Genomic DNA, 15,000 nt, shown 5'->3' with positions numbered 1-15,000 from the left:
ATTATCATATAGTAGTAGCCTATTCATCTAAACCTAGAAATGTTTCTTGGACCTCATAAATATTTTTGTTTTGGTGGGAGGCACATACGCAAACTATTGTAATTCCTAGACCATTCACCTGATTTGGATGTAAATACCCTCAAATTAAAGCTGACAGTCTGCAGTTAAACTAGATCTTGTTCGTTTAATTTCAAATGGACTGTGTTGGTGTATAGAGCCAAAAATGTTAGAATTGTGTCGATGTCCGAATATTTATGAATCTAGCTGTATGGGCTCTATCCACGATCCATGCACAAAGTGCAAAGCGCAGGGCGCAAACGCATTAAGGGCGTGTCAGAATCCACTTTTGATATTTTAAGGACGGAAAAATCCACTTTGCGCTGCGGTGCATGGTCTAACAGGGTTGAGCTTATTCTCTTAATGAGGTATAGGTGTGTTTTGAGAATAAACCAATCAGAATCTCATCTCCCATTGCCTTTAAGAGCCAGTTGCGCCGCACCATAGCACATTTGCTATTTACATGGCGGACTTTGTAAGTGGAAAAACTGAATGCTTCACTAGCGAGAAAACAGTTAAACAGAGCATCTACAGCGCGAGAATGAGAGATGAGCCTCCTCATTGTTTACTTTCACTTTCACTCTCGTGGATAGGGAAACGTGTTGTACGCACAGACATCCATTAGCCTATAAATAATTAATTTCGTTTGTTAAGCGCAAAGATTTGTTTCAAGTTCTGATTTCCAGCAAACGAATAAATGAACAATAATAACGAAGTGTGGTCAAAACACTGAGTTATATCCAAATACACATGCTGTTCCCCAAATGGTCTAAAACCTGAAAGGTGGGCAAATCTAAGCTTGTTTTTAATAAAACAAATATAAATATGCAGATAATAAATAATACTACTAATGATAACATTATACTAAAGCAAATTGTTATGAATAAACTGAAAAAGCCCCCCGAGATGAAGAAGGCATGAAAGTATGGTTTTTATATTTATGTAGACTAGAAAATAATAATTTTATAATATTTTAATCCTTTAATTATTTTTCATATGTAAAGATATTTGCGTATTGCTGTACATCCTGTGTGTATTAAGCAATGTGTAAGCGAGGTGCACAACTAACGAGCTCTGCGCTGGACTATAGACCAGCTTTGATCTGGTCTATTGAACCTTCTCAAGTTCCTCAAAATAGCAACACGCCAGTAATGTGCCTCAACACACCTAATTTTTTAGACCAGAATGCCTATGGGCGCACATATGAGCGCAAATGCATTTGCTATGTAAACAGCACGGTGCAAAACGTCAAAACCACTCTTGCGCCGAGCTGAAACTAGCAAACAACAATTGCGTTGCGCCTTGCGCCGGGTGTATGATAGGGCACTATATGATTTTTTTTTTAATGTAGTCATTTTCTGTTGGTTTTGTGTGTGTGTGTGTTTTAATTTACTCACTTATTGGTTAATTGGGGTGATTGTTGTCTGCAGGTGTGATGTCTAGAGTTTGACTACGTCTCTTGTGTTTCCTGTGTGACCTGATGACCTTTTGAGGGCCTTTTTTTTTACTTTTTCAATCAGCATCAATGAGATTACCCTTTATGGTTTATCATCCTATAAGGGGTTGAAATAAAAACACATAATCTCCTTAAAAAAATGTACTACAAAGGCATCCATGGAAAACTGATGCCACACAACCTCTCATATTGAGGCAAAAATGTTACCAGAGCATCATTTCAGTGATGCTTGAGCAAATGTGAGTTTGTCTCACCATCATTTGTCTTCCTCAGATTCACTTTGATGGTTGGAGCCACTTGTATGACGAGTGGATGGATTCAGACCATCCGGACATACATCCTGCAGGCTGGTGTGAAAGCACAGGACACCCGCTCAAGCCTCCGCCCTGCCAGCCCACTGTCCCCAAACCTGGTGAGACTCATTCAGCTGTCTCGCTGTGACCTGCTCATGCAGCAAACAAACGCTCAGAGAAATGTGTGTGTTTTAGGTCCCAGGGAGAGCCTGGCGGTCCGACAGCCCAGCTTCTCCATGTCGTGTAAAAGTCTGCCTCAGCCACGCAACACCTCCAAATACAGCTTCCACCACAGGTCACTCTTCACCTGCCTTCAGTACAGTCGAATGTGTTTGCTTTTCACATTACACATCACTCTAATGTCTGGGTTTAAAGTTGAGTTATTTCTTAAGGGACACTGTACATCATCATCGTTCAACATTCCTCAAAATGGGTAACACTTTACTTGAATAGGTGTCCGTAAGACTGTCATTAAACCTTTATAATCATGATATGACACGTCATGAACGTGACTGAGATTTTGGACTCAGAACGCCCGAAGCGCAAGGTATGTTAGCGCTTAACCATTACGCTATTAGCAAAATTAGCTTTTAATTACATGATAATGCAGAGAGTTCTGCGCATGAAAGACCCACAACTGACAGATTAAAGTGCTTTTCTCTCTGGTACGGTAGGAAAATAAGTAAACATTTGAAGACAGGACATTGAATTATTAGAAATTAATACACACCTGAGAGGATGTCATGGTCATCGCGTGTAGTGGAGTGGACGCTACACCTCAGGTGTGCATTATTTTCTATTAAATCATTAAACTGGGGTCAAAAAATGCCTCAGAGCTAAATCCGTTGTTTAGATGTTGCATTTCAAACATTTTGTCAGATTTTTGTCCTTAAATTACTCTTGTCCTTACTGAAAAAACAGCTTAAACCAGCCTAGCATGATTTGCAAACACAGAACAGTGGTAATAAATAAGGTCAAGTTGATTAAAAATAAAAACAGAGCAGGTGTGTGTCTGTGAAACAGAAAGTGCCCTACTCCGGGATGTGACGGGTCAGGTCATGTGACCGGGCGTTTCACGGCGCATCACTGTTTATCTGGCTGTCCACTGGCTGAGAGGAACCAGGGCCGGCTCAAGGCGGATCTCTCTGATACTGAAGGATCCCGGAGAAACCTGCTGGTCTTTGGACAGAGAGCCAAAAAGTCCAGATATCATGGCAGGTACAGACGATATACATGTTTATGCTAATCAAGTCTAATTGCATGTTTATTCAGGTGCAAAAATACTAGTCATTTATAGTAAATATTGTATTGTTTATGAACCATACTATTGTAAAGTGTTTTATACCATATCTATTGTATTATTTACAATAATAAGTCGTGTTTTATATATATATATATATATATATATATATATATAGTTGCACATTTATGCAGCCAAACTTAATACACATATATGTATATATATATATATATATATATACATATATATATATATTAGGGGTGCTAATAACATAATAACCAATTAACTGCGTATTTAACCGATTAATGGTACAATATATAATGGTACATTATTTAATGGTATGTATATATGTATTGGCTGCATAAATGTGCAACAAATATTCGTTAACGCTCGTGAGACAGTAACACGTGCCTACAGACGTTTTTTGCCAAAGAAGTACTGCAGGTGCGTAAAGATGTTCTGTTGTTAATGTTCTGAATGCTGCTGTTTACATGTTAAAATAAACAGTATTTTAAAATGCAATATTTAATGTGTCAGACACAAAATAGACACATGTTTTTTATTAAATTGTATTTTAATATTAATCTGATCCTTTAACAGTTAATAACCGATTAACGAGCGGCTTTTGGCTAAATTAACCGAAATGAGCATCCCTAATACACACACACACACACACACACACACACACATATATATATATATATATATATATATATATATATATATATATATATATATATATATATATATATATATATATATATATATATATATATATATATATATATATATATATATATATATATATGTTTACATATATTATATAGTTATAAATACTATTTATATAAAGAATGCTCCAGCATACACTATGGTGAACTGATAAACTGTAATAAATACTGTAGATTCCTTTACTTTTTACTACAGTAAGCAGTGGAATAATGTATTTTATAGTTGATGAAATCTTAGTACAGTATTGGATATTTGGCTTATATCTAGTTGTTGTGTTACCGAAGCAAATATAGACCACAACAGATTAGTGCTTTACTGTAGTTTGCTTCAAAAGCACTATTGTATTTACTATAAATAACCATAGTATTTTTTTAAAATATGGTTTTGTAATTCTGAAATGTGAATATTTAATTTAAAGATGGTTTCTTTGCTGTCACCAGGATCGGACGACCTCCTAAATATCGTAAAAGTCAACAAAGAAATTGTCAGAGTGAGTTTTACTTTTTTCTTTCACTGGACATTTGGACAGTCAATAATTGATCTAGTTCTGATGATGATTGTGTAACGTTAACATGACCATCACTGCAGTGTTTTATTTATCATTTTTATTCAATTATTATACTCTTTAAAGCCTGTGTGAAATCAAAATGTGCAATGTTTATTTTGCTAGTCCACATTGTTATTCTTCAGGTGAACAATTAACCTGTGCACGTTAATCCACTGAAAAAACACACACATTTATTATGATAATCTTCAAATCAAAGTCAATCTGAGGATCTGTTTCTACTTTTGGATGATGTCAGTTTAACCACACCCCTTTTACCTTTAGTTTGCTCTGAGGGAATGATGTGCAAAAATAAAGCCCCGCCCCCTACTCAATATTCCGTTTCAAACTGACATCGACATACTGAAATAAAAGTCTCAGCCGCTTCCAGTGCAGACTTTAATTCAGTTTCCAACTCCCTCAGAATATACAAAGTAAACTTTAAAAAGACAGAAGAAGGGCTCTATGCTATTTTGCAGCTCATTCCAGACACCATTTGTTTACAGATTATTCATTCATTCATTTTCTTTTCGGCTTAGTCTCTTTATTAATCTGGGGTCGCCACAGCGGAATGAACCGCCAACTTATCCAGCACATTTTTACGCAGCAGATGCCCTTCCAGCCGCAACCCATCTCTGGGAAACATCCATACCCACTCATTCACACACATCCACTACGGACAATTTAGCCTACCCAATTCACCTATACCGCATGTCTTTGGACTGTGGGGGAAACCGGAGCACCCGGAGGAAACCCACGCGAATGCAGGAGAACATGCAAACTCCATACAGAAACGCCAACTGACCCAGCCGAGGCTCGAACCAGCGACCTTCTTACTGTGAGGCGACAGCACTACCTACTGCGCCACTGTGTCCCCATTTTTACAGATTTTTAATTACAATTTAAGCATAAATAAGAATGAAAGTAATGTAAATTTCTCACTGGAAGCTGAATTACAGATAAACGGGATTGTATGTGTGCGTGTTTCAGGTATAACGTCTGAGGGCATGTACTCTTCTCTCTTCATGACGGCGTTTACTGCTAACTCTGAGCGCACTCTTTCTCTCTGCTGGGAGCAACACTGTAAACTTCTACCTGGAGTTGCAGGAATTCATGCTGGCCAAGTAGCCACCTGGACTATAGAGGAGGTAAACATGGCATTTAACTACTTTATTTTTGCACAAAACCATATATAATGATTTTGAGAGTTACAAATGGTGTCCAATTATCAGCGTGTTCCCACAGGTCATGGAATTTCTGCAATGTCTAAATATTAAAACTTCTATTGGAGATATTGACAGTCAGGGAAATTATTTTTTTATTTCTCCAAGTTATGGAATATCAGAGACTTTTGTTTGTCTCTTTTTTTGAGTGGTTTCCCAACTGTTGTTATGGATAGGCAATCGTTGCTCCGCAATCCCTTAAATCAAATGCAGTCACCAGACTAACTTTTTAAGCGATAGTTCACTGGGAGAGGCTTGTTTTAACCTAAATTTTCCTATTTCTTATGCTACCTCTCATCTGACCTGTCTTGCCCTGAAATGTGTGATGTTTGTGTATGGTCGGAGGGGTCCTATTTCGCTGCATGTAAAAGTGTATGTGACAAATAAAGGCTTTTTTCATCATCATCATCATCATCATCATCATCATCATCATCATCATCATCATCATCATTATCATTAATGAGTGCCAGCAACCAGCATTCTTCAAAATATGCTGTTTAAATAAATAAATAAATGCATTTGCATCTATTTGTGTGCCCATGAGAGTGCTGGTCTAAATAGACAGAACCATTGACCAAATAAAAGCGGGTCTAAAGTCAATAGGGCTGTTTTTTATTATTGTTTAAAAAGCACGTTAGTGATAGGCGAGTCCACAACATGTTGCTTATTACACACCCCAGGATGCACAGCAGCACATAAACATCTTAAAATATGAAACATTAAAGAATTAAAATGTAAAAAAATATATTATTGCGTACATAAATATAAAAAAACGCAACCTTCAGGGGTGAATCTGGCTTATTCTGTAGAGGATCTTTAACCTCGTGCATGAGCAGATTCGTTTCTTCCCTAGTGAATCGCTCAGTTTTCACACTTAAAGAATCCATCTTGTAAATAATGTAATTAATAACCTAAGAAACTAAAGAAAACAAGGTTAGAAACCAAAGCTACAGGAAATAAACTAAGTCAGATACACATTAAATTAAAAATAAAAGTCCCAGTTATTAAAAGAAGTCATAATATTGTCTGTATTAGTTCAACTGCTCATGTGTCTGTTTTATTTGCAGGTCTTCGGATTTGTCAATAATCTTATTGGTTGTGAGGAACAGGCCAGAATTTTCAAAGATGAAGTAAGTCATTTCCTTTATTTCAGTTATTATTAGTGTTTGCCAAGGAAAAGCATCATTATAGCTTAAAAATTCAGTTCTAGGAGGGCTGCAGCTCTTGACAGTTTTCAACCCTATTTAAACACACCTGATCAAACTAATTGAGTCCTTTAGGGTTATTTGAAACCTACAGGTAAAGCTGCGGTCACACTAGAGTTTATGCTTGCGAAATTCTGTCGTATGGTGCCGCGAAGGGTACAACAAGATGATTAGATATTAAAAAAAGCTCAATATTTTAAATTTCTGTACAGAATGGTCAAGTTTGGATCTTCGATTGGTCTCACACAATCACATGATGCGTTTTCACAGGTCAGAGTTCAACAAGCTTGAACTTTCGAATGCAGCGAGCGTGCGTTTCTGGTCTGCCGCATTCGCATGAATGGAAGACTATGGGGCGAAAAGTGCAGTGTGTCCGTGGCTTTTGCGTGAAACAAGGCTGAAACTAAACTGTGCAGGGCAGCGGCCCACCAGGAACTGAGTTTGACACCCCTAAACTAAGCGATTAGTATTCCAAACTTCATATCCCATGCCATAAGCAAATTTAACAAGGTTACATCGACTGAAGCGTCAGATACACCACATTTTATCATATAAATATAACAAAACTCTAACGTAACGATATTCAAAATGCTATATTTTTCTATTATTAAATAGTCTAGCTACTACAGATCTGTAATACATCTGGGTGAAATCAAAATTTACATTGTTTATTTTGCTAGCACACTTATTTTAGATGAACATTTAATCCATCCAACTTTATCCACTTAAAAAAGGGTTATTTTGGTCATTTTCGAACAAAGTCTGAGCATTTCCGTTTGGAGTGGTGGTCTTCCTCTTCTCGCTTCAGCCACAATATTCTTAGCCACGCCCTTCTTACTGTAAGTTTGCTATGAGGTCATGATGAGGAAACTGCTATTTTATATTAATTTAACATTCGAATTTTATCGCTGAACAGTTAATGACTGCTCAAACATAGAACGAAACAGAAATATAAAATGAAACAAACTCACCTTTGACGTATAACCCAGGGATTCTCAACCGGTGGGCCGCAAGTTAAAATTAACTCTTAATATAATATTATGATTTTTGGATGTCATTATTAATATGCTATATTAAAATGATCGAAGTAATGCACTTTCTCCAGTTCTGTGATTGATTACTTCAAACTCGCAGAAACAGCCTTATGATTGTCTGCAATTAGTACACGTAATGCCCCTTTCACACGGGGCGTCAGCATAAACGCTTCTCATTCACTTTGAATGGAAGACGTCAGGTGTTGTCGAACTACATTGTGCATCCGTCCACGCCGCTTCAGTGGGCTTGACAGAGGGCGTGTCTGAAGTTGGGGCTGACGCTATCATCACAGCAGCGTCAGCCAATGAAATTAGTCCGCAATTGACTACTGTCTGAGCTGGTGGATTTGCATACAGCAATCTGATTGGCTGACGCTTCCGTTGGCGCTTGAAAAGTTAAGAAATTCCCAACTTTTGCAGCAAGCAATGCCACTGAAGCAGCGCGGACAGATCCATAATGCAGTTCGGCAACACCTGACGTCACCCATTCAGGTGTGAATAGGAAGCGTTGACGCTGACGTCCTGTGTGAATGGCACGTTTTTCTGTTCATTCACCAACTATGCGTGAAGTGAAAGTCTCTCTTTGTGTATTTTAGTGTGAACTATTTAATATATCCACATAGTTGTCCAAATTGATATCCTGTGAGTGTTTTATAATGGATGCGCGCCCATACAGGAGGATCTAGCGAGGTTCAATGGTGTTTCTGCCATAGATTTAAAATAAAGTTGCATATGAGCTTCAGACGTGATCTGGCCGAGCTGTTCATTGTTCCTATCAGCGATCTCCCAATAATATCCAGCTGCAAACTCTTTTGTTAATAAATAAAAGTTTAAATGAGCATTTCATACAAACATTTTAGAGAAATCGTCAGACAGGTGGGCCTTCAAAAATTGATCGGAGAAAGAAGTGGGCCCCGAAGTAAAAAAGGTTGATAACCCCTGGTATAACCTACAACACGCTCTCGCATCTTTTTACGTTTTGGGAGAAGTACATATATGATTTCATTTCAACAACCAGATACTTCTAGACCTGTCCGGTTTCATCTGTTCCAGACCACCTCCTGAAGTGGTTTGAGCGACCGGATTTACATTTGGCCATTTACACCTGCTGTTCTCACCATCAGTGGAGCCAACTCAAGGCATAAACAAAGTAAAGCAGTGCGAAGGGTCCCTGTGGCTACCAGGGGGCCCCCAAGAGTACATAAAATAACTTTTAATTTCTTTTTGTATTTATATTATGTCAACGATTAATGGTGATCATACAAAATGCATTTTTCAGTCAAATAATATTATGTGAACGGGCTGCTGCAGCATGACTGATGTAACTGAAATAGATTGATAAACAAAACTCGTGTCACAAAAATCTTTGTGGTGTGTATAAAAAGAAAAAAGAAAAGAAAACCAAGAGAAAAGAACAGATAAAGGTCAAATGAGAGAGTTAATATAAACAATGAATGCATCTTTATTTGCAAGCTAACTAGTTCATTAAACCAGCAAAAAAGTTCATGTTTGATTAAACATCCACTAATAGTTTGCAGTTTTAATATGTTCTAACACAACATAGATTTTGTCTCCTGTGTAAAGTAGCTTTGTTAGATGTGTATTTCTGTTATAATGTTTCATCAACTTGCTGATAATAAACAAATAAGCTTCTTTTTGATAGAACTTGTACTGTAATCTAGTTTGACATTACTTATTATACGGCCAGGTAATATGAATCATCTTGACATTTAGTGGTCCATATTTTAGGCTTGTCTGTAAGGCTGATTTTTACACTGGTTGAGAGAGCTTAACATGCTGCAATAAAAAAAACACACATTTCACCTGCTCACACAATGTAACCTGCTCACCTAATGTTTACATTTGTAATATCTATATCATTTGCTAATTAATAACCACCTCATGTGGAACTGAATCTGGCTCATTTCGGAGTCCGCTGCTGTCCACCAGAGGTCGCATTTCAGTCACGGATGCACGCTTTCAGAGCCATGAATGAATATACGAAATACGGTTTTCCAGTAAGGCAACCCGGGCTGCTGAAATAAATTGGCTAAACTGTCAGTGGGTGGGTTAAAATACATTTTAAAAGCAGAATATCTGACTTTTGTTTTTCAGATAAACAAGTATGTTCACTTAGCATGTATTTTAAATATCTACAAACATATTATGGTATTTGTATGCGTTTTAAGAGTAAAAAACATACATACAGCACCTTTAAATGACTGAAAACGCCTTTGTTCATGAACCGCGCATGCGCACAGATGTGAGACGATTTTACCTGCGTCATATTCCCCTACTGTTTATTTACTTTCTGTCTCTTTGACACGTCACGGCAAAATGTTGAAGAAACAACAGCTTCCAGAAAACAATCCATGTCCTTTGAAGATATGGAGCATCTACTTACTAACATTAATCTGTAATAAAGCTGTCAAAACAGACAGCATTTAAAACATCTGCTTTACAATGTCGTACACCATGTTAGCTGAATTGCACATGACTAAATTGTGTCAATGTTTTCAAAAGCCTCTATTTTCAAAAGCTTGTGTGGAAGCGATATTGGGAGAGATGCACTTGTGCCTTCCAGGCACACCCAGTTGAAAACATCTTAACTTTTCAGAACACCGCGAGTGCACCGTGAGTCACGTAACACAAGCTGACCTGACCTAAAACTTGTATCAGAGTTGCAGCAATGTTTTGTCAGCTTGTCGCCTAGCAATATACGTAGACCTACAACATTTTAGCAGATCCTAAGTCCCTCCTTTAAACAAGTCTAAGCAGATAAAAAAGCTGTCATGATTACAGTATATTACACGCAGGTTTTCTAAAATTCTTGGTTAAATTTCTGGTTGCTTAGTATAAAATGTCCTCTGAGATATTCATGAATCAGCTTGCACACTCGTCTGTTATTGTGAGAATAACATTTTGACGATGAGCGTTTCAGTATCATGTGAGAATGCAGGATAGTGAAAGTGTCATGGACAGATGACGTCAAACTGGAGGCGAGTTTTCTTGTGTGTGCATGTTTGGCAGGTCTTTATTGTCGTTCAGTCAGTCTGACATCATGACAACTGAAATCTTAGTGTGACATTGGAAAAATCCTACGGTGTGAGATGGGGCCTCATGTATCAATGCTTTCAAAAGCTTTGCGTACGCCAGATTTCACGCTCACGTTTGGATTTACTAACGATGAAATTAACGTGAGAATGTGCATTGGTCTGCGCCAACTTCATGTCTGGCGTACGTGTATTTCTTGTGTGTGTTTGTTTTATCTCCATTGGCGACTCCTAGAGGCGATTATGTTCAATTGCACACTACAAAGTATCGCACCAACAAAGTATCCTGGCAACTGGTTCTTTCCAAAGGAAACTGGCAGACCGCTCGGGGTTAAGCCAGTCGTCTTTGAGCCGTGCAATAGCAGCTGTATGGGACAGGATCATCCGCATGTCTAGCAGGTATATAAGGTTTCAATACTATGCAGTTGACCAGCCAAACATTAAAGCGCAATTTGCAGCGATCAACGAATTTCCCAATGTAATCGGAGTGATCGACTGCACGCACATTGCTATAAAGGTGCCATCTGAAAACAAATTTGCATACGTGAATCTGAAACATTTCCATTCGATAAACATGCAAATAATATGTGATGCTCAAATGCGATTGGGCAGCTGAAATGCCAGTGGCGCTGCCTTGTTAAGAGCGGAGGGGTGCTGCTATACCGCCCAAACAAAGTGTTCCTCTAATACATCTGCGTCTCCCACAGACACGGATACTACTCAAGACAGTAAAGTGACGCCCTCAATTGAGGCAACTCTCTCCTCGAAGGGTGTTAGTTCAGCATCCCCTGTTCCCCCGCCTGTTTAGTCCACACTTTGACGGTGCGCCGCTGTTCTCCTCTAAACCTGGACCTTTACATGGGACCATTTCTTTTTTAATTCACTCACAGTGCGATTTAATTCACCAACTGCGTTAACCGCGTCAGCTAAACTCTCCCACGCTATTTTTTTTCTTTTGTTAATAATTCCGGAGGAAAAACCTGCAAATAACACCGTTTTTCTCCGGTCTACCTCCGATAGGAGCACCTCCAATTCACATTCTGTGAAGTTTCTCTTTTTGCTTGCTTTTGTCATTGCTTTTTCGTTTGGTTTTGCCAAAGTGGAGTCATTACCATATTTATTAGGGGGAGGAGGCAGGGAGGGGTTTTGCGTTCGTGCGCTCAGTTTCACGTTAATTCAGATGTACAAAGAGAATATGCGTGGGATTCCACTTACGCAATGCTTCATACATCTGAATTTTTTACTCCGTACGCACATTTACAGCTTTGTCAGTACGCAATGTTTTAGTTTGAATTCAACGCAAGTCTTTGTACATGAGGCCCCTGGTCTTTATTTGATGATGATGATAAGCAAATAATATTCGGTCCCTGAAAGCTTAAGCCGACCTTGACCATCAGATAGCAATCCGATCAGAAAAACAAAACAATGTGTGGAGGTGTGAACAGCCCCCTTAACTACACACACGTCTTTGTTTTCTCTGCAGATGATCGATGGAGAGTCTTTCCTCCTCCTGACTCAAAACGACATCGTGAAGATCATGAATATAAAGCTGGGACCTGCGCTGAAGATCCACAATGCCATCCTAATGTTCAAGAGCACAGACGAGGGCCTGAAGTGACCGTTTCTTGATCTCCTCATGCCATAACGATCCATCCATCATCACGTGTTTGGTGTTTCACATCTGAACCCACCAGAGAGAGAGAGAGAGAGAGGGAAAGAGAGAAAACGGGACGGACTGATGACAGAACAGTCCAGCTGAGCTCTGATGCTGCTTTACTTCAAAAGCGAAACGACGCGTTCTGCTAAAGAACATCGAGATCTGAAACCACCGCGCGGGATTTTTCCAGAAAGTGTTTCTTTTGTTTTGTATTTGGAGTGTTTAACTGAAATCTATATTTGTTCTCAGTCTGATTGGTGCACAGAAACATCAGGGCAGATTTCAGTGTATTGGTGCTACTGTACCCTTTATTAGATGCCTGATGATGCACTTTACAGCAGGAGCCGACAGGGGGCGCTGTACTTTACACCGCACCAGTGCATGAGCATTACTCGCCCTCAGTCACAGTGCTCCTGACGTTGTGGTGTTGTTAAATGAGATTCTAGTTTCAAAATAAGCTATTTTGCAGAGATAGACTCGATGGCGAAGTCAGTGTTGTTATTTTTCAACTGTGTGAATGGAAAGCCTGAGGGGGGAAATAAATAGTAGTGAACTAGGGGGTCTATGTTTCTCTCTCTGATAGGAAAACTTTAATAATGTACAGTTGAGTAACTGTTGTTCAGTTCATCTACATGAATAAATGTTTAATTGAAGAGTTGCCGTCTGCTTTCTGCTTAATGTTGATTGTCAAAGCCCTGTGGGTATGAATGCTGTGTGTTTCTAAGCAACTGGAGTCACAGTTTTTGTCTAGCAGATGATAAAACAGGCAACAGCAATATCAGTAAGATTAGAATTAGTTATAAAGTAAGTAGTTACTGTAATTAAATTACTTATACATACAACGGGTGTTTGGTTAGTGTATTTTCATGTTGTTTTTTTTACAGTGCCACCACATGGCTGTATACGTACACTCACCGGCCACTTTATTAGGTACACTTGTCCAACTGCTTGTTAATGCAAATTTCTAATCAGCCAATCACATGGCAGCAACTCAGTGCATTTAGGCATGTAGACATGGTCAAGACGATCTGCTGCCGTTCAAACTGGGCATAAGAATCGGGAAGAAAGGTTATTTAAGTTACTTTAAACGTGGTATGGTTGTTTTTGCCAGACGGGCTGGTCTGAGTATTTCAGAAACTGCTGAACTATTGAGATTTTCACGCACAACCATCTCTAGGGTTTACAGAGAATGGTCAATAACAGACAAAGTATCCAGTGAGCGGCAGTTCTGTGGGCGCAAATGCCTTGTTGATGCCAGAGTTCAGAGGAGAATGGCCAGACTGGTTAAAGCTGATAGAAAGGCAACAGTAACTCAAATAACCACTCGTTACAGGTCTGCATAAGAGTATCTCTGATTGCTCAACACGTCCAACCTTGAGGCGGATGGGCTACAGCAGCAGAAGACCACACCGGGTGCCACTTCTGTCAGCTAAGAACAGGAAACTGAGGCTACAATTCACACAGACTCCACCAAACTGGACAATAGAAGATTGGAGAAACGTCGCCTGGTCTGATGAGTCTCCATTTCTGCTGTGACATTCGGATGGTCGGGTCAGAATTTGGTGTCAACAACATGACAGCATGGATCCATCCTGCCTTGCATCAAGGGTTCAGGCTGCTGGTGGTGGTGCAATGGTGTGGGGGATATTTTTATTGGTACACTTTGGTATCAATTAGAATCAATTGAGCATCATGTCACCACAGCCTACGTGAGTATTGTTGCTAACCATGTCCATTCCTTTATACTATGCAGTACCTCTCAAGCTCTATCAGGTTGGATGGGAAGCAACGGTGAACCGTCGCCCCAGTCTGAGGTCAAGAGCACTCTGAAGCAGGTTTTCATTCAGGATGTCTCTGTACATTGCTGCATTCATCTTTCCCTCTATCCTGACTAATCTTCCAGTTCCTTCTGCTGAAAAACATCCCCACAGCATGATGCTGCCACCACCATGCTTCACTATAGGGATGGTATTAGCCTGGTGATGAGCAGTGCCTGGTTTTCTCCAAACGTAACACCTGGCATTCACTCCAAAGAGTTCAATTTTAGTCTCAACAGACCAGAGAATTTCGTTTCTTATGGTCTGAGAGTCCTTCAGATGCCTTTTGGCAAATTCCAGGCTTCCGTCTGGCCACTCTACCATACAGGCCTAATTGGTGGATTGCTGCACAGATGGTTGTCCTTCTATAAGATTCTCCTCTCTCCACAGAAGAATGCTAGAGCTCAGATGGAGTGACCATCAGGATATTAGTCACCTCCCTGACTAAGGCCCTTCTACCCCGATCACTCAGCATAGATGGCCGGCCAGCTCTAGGAAGTGTCCTGGTGGTTTCCAAACATCTTCCACTTACGGATGATGGAGGCCGCTGTGCTCATTGGAACTTTCAGAGCAGCAAAAAATTTTCTGTAACCTTCTCCAGCCTTGTGCCACAAGAAAACTCGTCTCTGAGGTCTACAGTCAATTCCTTTGTCTTCATGCTTGGTTTGTGCTTTGCCATGCACTGTCAACCC

General features: G+C 39.4%; 1 protein-coding gene across 1 annotated transcript in view; it reads left to right on the top strand.

The window, feature by feature from the left end:
* Nucleotides 1–13,144, top strand: part of l3mbtl1 (L3MBTL histone methyl-lysine binding protein 1) — a 42,583-nt gene extending 29,439 nt beyond the window's left edge. The window contains exons 16-22 of the mRNA XM_056450004.1: nt 1,787–1,925; nt 2,002–2,101; nt 2,830–3,024; nt 4,216–4,265; nt 5,310–5,467; nt 6,610–6,672; nt 12,318–13,144. Coding sequence (XP_056305979.1) covers nt 1,787–1,925; nt 2,002–2,101; nt 2,830–3,024; nt 4,216–4,265; nt 5,310–5,467; nt 6,610–6,672; nt 12,318–12,452 — 840 coding nt within the window. The 3' untranslated portion in view covers nt 12,453–13,144. The remainder of the gene's footprint in view (nt 1–1,786; nt 1,926–2,001; nt 2,102–2,829; nt 3,025–4,215; nt 4,266–5,309; nt 5,468–6,609; nt 6,673–12,317) is intronic.
* Nucleotides 13,145–15,000: the final 1,856 nt, after the last annotated feature.

This window comes from Danio aesculapii, chromosome 23, assembly GCF_903798145.1.
Source record: "Danio aesculapii chromosome 23, fDanAes4.1, whole genome shotgun sequence".
Taxonomy (NCBI): Eukaryota; Metazoa; Chordata; class Actinopteri; order Cypriniformes; family Danionidae; genus Danio; species Danio aesculapii.
This window is presented reverse-complemented; position numbering and strand designations above follow the sequence as displayed.